The sequence below is a fragment of the Acyrthosiphon pisum genome, chromosome X, assembly GCF_005508785.2.
Source record: "Acyrthosiphon pisum isolate AL4f chromosome X, pea_aphid_22Mar2018_4r6ur, whole genome shotgun sequence".
Classification (NCBI taxonomy): Eukaryota; Metazoa; Arthropoda; class Insecta; order Hemiptera; family Aphididae; genus Acyrthosiphon; species Acyrthosiphon pisum.
In genome coordinates, this window is record NC_042493.1 from 113700888 (window position 1) to 113710178 (window position 9291).

At 30.1% G+C, this 9291-nt stretch overlaps 1 protein-coding gene across 1 annotated transcript; it reads right to left on the minus strand.

Moving 5' to 3' along the window:
• Positions 1–8371: 8371 nt before the first annotated feature.
• LOC103308283 lies at positions 8372–9055 on the minus strand. The gene has a single exon (XM_008181395.1). The coding sequence runs from the start codon at positions 9053–9055 to the stop codon at positions 8372–8374; it is 684 nt and encodes a 227-aa protein (XP_008179617.1).
• Positions 9056–9291: the final 236 nt, after the last annotated feature.

Below are 9291 nucleotides of genomic sequence, written 5' to 3' on the forward strand. Positions count from 1 at the left end.
TTTTTTATTTTAATTTTTTTTTTCTGTGCCTGTACTTACTTACTTGCCTACCTATTGTAAGCAGGTAGTAATAATGCTTCGATTTTCAACTTCAGTATCTTGTTCAATGGGAATGTGAATTCCCAATAGTTTTCAAAATTTACTGGAAAACAAAACAAAAAAAGGTGGGTAAGTGAATGTTTCTCTGCTGTACAGTAGGTTTGAAGTGGATCACGTTAAAATGGATGATATTAAATTTGAATTCAATGATATAATATCATCGTACACAAAAAACGATTTCATCAGTGCGGTTATTTTATATTATATTTATATTCTTATCACTTATTATTAATTCGGTATGCGGTAAGTTGAATTATAACCAACTATCGAATTGCCAATTGGCGTTACTTAATTAATTAATAAATAAATAAATAATAATTACACTTTTTGATTATTAAATCTTTACAATAAAGAGTTGTCCTAATATTAATAATATATTTTAAATATAATGTACATGTATTACAACATCCAAGCAGTTAAATATTTTAATTATCTTTTTATTATATCAATTATTTAAATTTGGTCAAGTCTTTTTTTTTTAAGCCCTATACCCACAAATGTAGGTTTTAATTTTTTTTTCAAGCTTATCTGCATTAAATGAATTTTTATACAAATTAATATCCAATGGCTGCTTATTGAACTTGCGGTTACTTGACTCATTTACCTATTAGACTCATTCAGACTGACCTGTATACTAACTATAATCTGTGTGCTGATCGAAAGTTTTCAACTCCGCCTCGCATCCAAATAATAGCACAACTGCACGAAGTCAAATTTCTCCCTCTATGCTGTACCTATGACACAGCAATAATATATTAAAATTTTGTGAAGCGAGCAATGTATTTGTTTGTTATTTAATAATCATAAGAGTAAGGGGATAATTCCATTTTAGCATGTATAATAAATTCTGAGCGGAGCAATGAATGTATTGATATTACAATATGTTTATTTTTTCAAACCCTGAATTTACTGATTTTTATTAATATTTATTAAAAATATTTTTAACTGACTGCATAGTTTACCAATTTTCTATATATAATTTTAGATAGTACATTAGTAATTTTGAAAACTAAATTAATATTTCTAGCAGAAACACTGAAAACAAAATGGAAAATTAATATGATTTCCTTTTGTAAAATCGGGAGCTGGAGCTGAGGATGTTTGTAATTCTTCGTGGCCGCTATTTAAATTTTTGTTATATTCACGAATTATAATGCAAACTAGAACTCGTTTTACAAACATTATATAGAATTTAAATTCTTCATAACATGCAGATATTGAGTCAAATTCATCGCACGCTTATGTGTGTCAGGCTCAGCATAATGATATTTACATATACTCAAGATACCGTCGAACGGGAAATTTGGGTCAGTTTTGAAATTCTATTGTAAATAACTTTAAGATAATTAATCTAGAAGTATTTTCAATGTAACATTTTTTTTCAGTTAAGGTTTGATTTATTAATTTCTGTTGTATTTGAACCATACAAATTATTCCTTCCTTTTGTATTTTTCTGCATGCCCGTGTTGTACTGAATTTTTACAGCACGGGGCACTCATGTTTTTCTTATGTAAAACCTATTTTATAATTTACTTAAACCAACTTGGGGCTATATTTAAAATTTTTAAAAAATACTATACAGTTTTCCGAATTTAACAAATATTTTTTGTACATACCTAGTGAGTATATATTACCATTAAAAAAAATATAACATTCTTGTTAGGTATAAAATAATAGGTAGGTAACTATCTTGTTTACTAATTAAATAAGTAAATAATATGTAAATATGTAAATAATATTAAAAAACCAGGATTGAATAATAGTGGCTCAAGTTGGACTAAAGAAGTAAAACGTAATTTACAGAAATGTATGCAGGGCTATAATAATTTATAATATAGAGTAGGTAGTCAATTCAACACATGTCCGAACATATTTTTTACTATAAATTTTTATGTAAAACGTCTAATTCAATGAGTATTAGTGTACATTTTCGGACCTTTTCAAGAAGATAGGCATTAAACATAAAATTAATTAATAACAATTAATACTGATGTTCAAAATTTGATGCTGTAACACTACCAAAATGATTTTAAATATTGTTAAGATAACAACAGAATATTTGTATCACATTAATTAAATGATAAAAGACCGTTATGGAGGTAAAACTAAAAGATAATATTTTTGGCTCAAGTTAAACACATGCTCCAAGTTGGCCCGTTTGATGGTAGTTCGAATATTATTGATGCCGATCTAGATATTACAGACTCCGATGTAAGTCCTGCAAGTGGATTAAAAAAAAAAAAAAACTAGGATGTAGAGCATAGGCAAATAATATTAGACGAGAATTATTAAATATTGAAGATAAATAAATTAAACTTTTAGAAAATGGCGAAAAAAAGATGAGGATTTGTTATTTTTAAAAAGATTATTGTCAGATCTAATAAAAAAATTATCTCAAACCCAAAAAAATGAGAACAACTTTAAATTTACTACAATCAACACCAACGACAAAACAACCCTGGTCAGCAGTTACCCATATATTATAGTCCCAATGGCATAATATAAATAATAAAGGAACGCAAACTTTCAAAACTAATTGTTTGCAATGAAATTTTTTTAAATTATGATTATTTTAAATGATTTAACATTTTTTTAGAAAGATGCTACATATAATATTTATTTAGTATTCATTTTTATGAGCGTTTGAAGTTCAAATTTGTACAAAATTGGATATTCGCTCGATTTCTAATGTAACGATTTTCTTCTTTTGTTGTACCAAATTTAAAAAGGAAAAACCGTAGACACTTTAAAATAAATAGGTTTAAATGTACCTATATCATATGTTTAATTTATCGATTCCTATACTTGAAAAAATGTTCAAAATATTTTGACTTGTTTTGAGCTTTTAAAGAACAATTTAAAATTTCAATTTTTTTAGTTTTTTTTTCTATAAATATTAATACAATTTATTTGTTGGGCCAAAAAGCGTCAAATTTAATACAAGGCTTCTGATATATTGCTTAAATAGCAGTTGAAAATTATTAAAAGTACATAGGCACAATTTTTTTTAAGCATTTAAAGTTCAACTATTGAAACATTTTAATATTTTATCAAATTTTAAATTTTAAAATGATTTTGTATTTAAAAATTAATAAAATGTTTAACTTTTATGGATAAAGATTGAAAATTTAAAACAAAGTTCGACATATTAAGTAAGTTATTCTGTAACCAAAATGATAATATTATTATGTATATGTTGTTTTTTTTTCACCACGTACCTCGTAAGAACTATAAAATATATCCTATGCATACAGTATATGTATAATATTATAAGATAACATACCTAACCTTAACATTGTATAACATAACATACCTAACTCATAAGTACGCGTGAGTGTGTAAGCAAAACGTAATTAAATTGCTTGCCTCCAATATCCTTGTTATTAAAAATGAATGGAATTTTGTAGCTTTTAAGAAAATAAAAAAATATCAATAAAGTGTGCTCTTTTTCGTTGAATGTCTTGAAATTCACAGTAAGCACATTAAGCAAATTAATACTAGCCCTCCTACCTATATTTTATTAAAAGTTTTCATCGACTCGTCTATTTCAAACATACCTAAATTCTATGATCGATTTGTCGATCAATATCCATGTATGGATTGATGTGTGTCGTCTTTTTTTACGTACCTAATACCTACCTAATCAAATTTTTACCTTTTTCGACGAGCGCCATAAGAAAACTTCTCTTCCGAAATTAATAATTTCAAATTTATTCTAACAACGAGATTTATTGTCACCTCTTAATTCAATAATTATATCTAAGAATTTTTAATTCACGTTTTTCAGACGGCAGTTTTTCGAATAAATGATAAAGTTCATTTTTTGTTTTCACTTAATTTAAATATACAAAATTTAAATCACTTGACAATATTGCACTCGCGAATATCACGTGTATATAATGAAAACAGATAACCCTACAGATCAGCGTCGTGTATTGAGTATAATATAAAATTATAAAGTTATAACGAAAATATCGTTCAATTAAGATATTATAGGTACCTAGATGATACACTTTTGGTTTTTTTGTATTTTACACAAAACTGGTGTAGTAGAATAATTAATTAATTAATTATTATATATTTTCATTATTTGTGGAAAGTGATAACATAATTTTATTTGTTTGTTTAAAAACAATGTGACCTAATATATTAATATGTATTTAATTTAATAAATTCGACTATATATGAATCATTTAGAGAATAAAAAAATATAAACAAACTCGTGTAGGTAACTAATAATAATACTAATCAGTGGCATATTCACGAGGGGGGGGGGGATTTGGGGATCAATCTCCTCCCTTGGTATTTTTTTTTTGCTATTATTAAAGGATTCAAGTATACATATATAGACACTGAATCGTCAATCGTTTTAGTATTTATTATGTATTTTTCATTTTTGTAAATACAGTAAGAAAAAAATCAATTATAAGGTTATTAATAGACTGTTATTATTACGCCACTGAAACTCCGCAATGTATTAAATGGTGTGTTTTCTGTATAATATGCGGGTTGCACTAGACGTACCAGCCAGACACGGCTGTAGTACTGTACAGTTGTAAAATTGTAAAATAAAAACAAGATATATTAAGACTAAAATACTAAAATCAATATTATATTAAATTATGGTATTGTCTTATGATAGTATATTACACGTAATCACTAATCAGTATATTGAGTACCTATCGGAAATCGGCATTCTTGTCTTATTTGTATGGAAAAACGACATTGGTATTTTTAGACGAAAAATGATTTGAATGAGCTTATAGTAATTTTATTTGTATAATATAATGTAACATAATATTCATAAGCGTGCGCACGGGGTAGTCATGGTAGGCACTAGGCACTTGACTACTCTGCGAACTCCCCCCCCCCTCCCCCTCCCACCATCAATATTAAATATTATTATTATGATAATTGATAGCCAATCATAAAATACATTTTTACTACCTATGGTATATGTAGTTAAATGAGGTTACCCCATCCAAATTGGTTTTTATAACTTAGGCGTGAATATGAATATTTATAATATATACGTAATATATGTGTGTGTTAAATGTTTTATGTAAGTACTTATGTAGCTATATTACTACCCTGCCAGAAATTCTGCGCACGCTTATGATAATATTATTTACATTTAAACGTAGAACATTAAAATCTACCTACAAGTAACACAATAACTACAACCTAACTATAAATATCGATGAAGTAATTGATGAACTGGCAATAAAACAAAGAAAACCTGATTTTGTTTTATAAGAATAAACTAATGATAGTATGAGTATGTAATTATTATTATTTGTTATAGTAAAAATAAATATTTATGATACTATTATTTTTGTACTAAATGTATTATTGTGTTATTGGACATGTTACGTACCTACGTATAAATTAATTATGTGTAAACTATGTACAGCGTGTCGCACGTTTTTAGCAATATTTAACAACTAAACAGTCAATTATTAGTATATTATAACACGCGGAGGTCTTTGCAAAAGCATAGCATAAAACAATCAAACCATAAAAGTGTCGTCACACGTATCTCCTCGGGAATGTCAACACTCATACGAAGGATACGAGTCGTCCAGCATACCAAGTTCGAGACCCGGACGCTGATACCGTGACCGAATTTGGCCACTACAACGACCACCCACTCCAAAGGACCCGATCATATATATACGAGCCCATGACAAGAGCTCGTCAGACGGTTTAGGGACACACAAGACACTTAGAGGCAAGTTGTAACACCACTCACTGTCATATATTTATATTATTGTAATTTTGTACTTGTTAATAAACACTCAATCATAACATAATACATCAAGTGTTTATTTCTGCGTTGATGTATGTATCGACGTCAGTTGGGACGTAACAGACATAGGATGGTAATTATTAAAGCGTTTATTCTCTAAGAATATTTTTTGAGTGTTTCACAAAATTCACAACTAAATACTAAAGTACACAAATACCTACTGAAGAACATTGAATAACTACATTGTTTTTTAACAATACCTATTATTACTATAACTTTGTGATTCTGTTAAATTGTCTGATTCAGGTAAACTATTTGAATCTATGTTTGATACTGCAGATGTACTACAGTTGTGGATGGATCTCTTTATGTGACAATCAAAGCGGTCGGTACACTCTTTGGTAAAATGCTTCGTTTGTAAACAACAGGAAATAATGTAGGACTGTATGCTGGGCTGTGAGAATGTTTGGAATATCGACCACCAATGGAATGAGCGCTATATATTCTGGAATAGGGAGTAGGTTTCCATTGTTTATTATCAGCACTGTTATTTGCATTATTAGCATACCTACCTGCTTGTTAATATAAATATTATCTACCTAATACCTATTAAATAAATACAGTTGAAGCATAACTAAACTGTTTAGACGATGTTCTTGGGTAAACCTACTACCTATATTATAACAGAGATTATTCTGATTGTTTACATTCAAATGTAATAAAACAATCATAGTTAGGTGCTGTTGTCTGTTAGTTTACTTTTTTCGTTTAATAGCTTGTGTTCGCGCCAAGTTATTAGCGCATCTGTTCCCTCTTCAGCCATTCACCTCTCTGTCTGTTAATTGCGAATTATTATTATTGTTATGTTTATTTAATCTCTTTGTTTTGTTTTAATGTGAGTTATCGATCAGCCCGTTGTCTCATACATTTATTATATTATTGTTTTTGTTTTGTCTTATGTTAAACTATCATTGTGTATAGTCTATCACCTAATCACTTATTGCGGCCAACGCCCTTGTTTATTATTATTATCGTTGCGTTGTGCCTTTTTTATATATCATTTTTTTTCTCCTCTCCGCTATTGCATCGGCAAAACACGTATTATTATTTTTATTATTTTTTCGGTGTTTTTTAGTTGTTTGGTACACACACCAGCAAATTATTATTATTATTATTATTATTATTATTGAATAGTGTACCATCAACTGTGCGGTCACTGTGACCAGAGATTATTATTTTGTGTTGTCATTGCGATAACACCTGTCGCCGTTATTGTAACGGCATCAGATCACTGTTTATTATTATTGAAATAAATTCTTGGCGTTGCCGACTCGTAAACCGTGAGTCACTTTATTTATATTAATATTATTCTGTGGGGTACTTTGGACACTATCACGTCATTGCGACATCCACGCCCGCGTAAGTCCGCCAGCAACGAACGTTGTGTGAGAGGCCGCCCAGGTCGTCCAGGTCGCCGTTGGTACCAACTACAACTCAACTGCTCAAGACTTCAGTAGCTTTAAGTTAATTTTAAGTACTGTCCCTGTTTGTTGTGAGCTCTGTGGTCATTGCACCAGATCGAATCGACCATAGAGACCCCCCTCCCCATAACTAGCCTGCATCATCCTAATTCCTGTGGTAGGGATCTCCCTTCCTCCCTGTCGTCGTCGTCGTGCGTAGAATTGCCTACTTCGCACACTTTCAGGCGAGGGCACCTAGAGTTGCCTACCCACTCAAATAGTCGGCGTTAATGGTGGCAGTGGCCAAAACAATTATATTCAGTTCTCGGGCTCTCACCGAGTGGTCCTTCGGGTTCCCCCTGTTCAGGGCGCAAACAGCTTGGATCCATTCATTTGTTCAATGTTATTAGGCTTAGATGGAAATCAAAATAATTTAATTGATTCAGTTTTACTCTGTGACTCTGTGTATTTGTGTAATTAACCACACAGCACATTTGGTGACTTTTACTTCTAATTTTTGACATCACTTTAACAGAATGTTGAAACCAAAAATAGGTGGAAATAATAAATAGGTACCTAGTAATACTACTATAATATTATATCATTTGGCTAAAATCCACTTTACCAACTCTCTCACGAATTTCAATTTTTTTTTCAAACGTTTTGTTTTTTTAATGCTTTAAACGATGGTGTACATATTTTTACCGGAAAATATTATTTTAGAAGTTATACTGTTATAGTCTTCCAAAGCTTGCAATTTTACGTTTATGTGCTTGCATGCAACGCTATTTGACGGCCTACAACACACATTATTATTAGATATTACTTATTTTTATGTGTACTATATTTGTGATTCCTATATTATTCTAAAACCTATTTTTTCAATGTAAATTTTTTTGTTGTGGGTCATCAGATGTAATCTGTACGTGCGTAAAATATAATAAAAAAAAGTTTTGTATTTCTAATATTATTCAAATTTTTTATAAAAAAAACTGAAAACAATGTATTATAACAAAAAAAAAAATAATACAATCTATTAAAAATAATATAACTTATAAAATTGTTAGTCAGAAAAAGAATCATAAGACGTTTCCCCCATAATTTTGTTCATACATGGTTCTATTTCATCAATCAGCTCATCCATGATGTCGTCAACTTTCCACATTTTATTCTCTTCTTCAATTACTTGTTGAATGAAATTTTTCCAATTTTCTGCAGTTACCCGTTCAATTCCTGTATTGAGAAGTAGACGAATGTCGTCAATCTCGAACGATGTGTTCTCCCGTTTCACGTAGCCTTTTACCATCTCCCATGCTAATTCAATTGGATTTAATTCGTGGTGATAAGGTGGTAATCGGAGTACGGTGTGTCCTGCGTCTTTTGCCAAGCTGTCGATAACGTACAAATTATTGTGTGGTTTTAATTCACGTACTCTAATCAGCAGTTGAGACTTCAACATAGGTCTATCAAAAGTGACACCTCTTGAATTAAGCCACTTCAATATTTCAGATTTTTTCCAACACGCAGTCGGATATGTTTTGGCTTTGACTGAATGGTATGGTTCGTTATCCATAACAATAACAGAATTTGGGTCAAGTCGAGGGAGTATGTACTCAAACCACCCTTTGAAATTATCACCATTCATTTCATTACGGTAATCGATTCTTTGTTTTTCGGCCTCGAAACATATAAATAGTCCTTCTGGCAAAAACCCCTTGTCGGAACCAATGTGTTTATTAGCCAGCATGGCTACAACACGATTGCGCAATTTTTCCTTTTTTGACCCGGCTAATTACACCACGATTGCGCAAAAAATTTGGAACACCTGAAAAATAATACCTGTTAAAATCAGAACACCATTGCGCACCTAATGATATGTGTATATACTATATATAATAATTTATATACCTACAACATAAAAGTAATGTATACATACAATACATACTTTTTATAACTTGTATATACATATTACGTGCACTCAAA

Excerpts from the sequence above, each read along its gene's own strand:
- LOC103308283 (XM_008181395.1), bottom strand. The coding sequence starts at position 9,055 with ATGCTGGCTAATAAACACATTGGTTCCGACAAGGGGTTTTTGCCAGAA.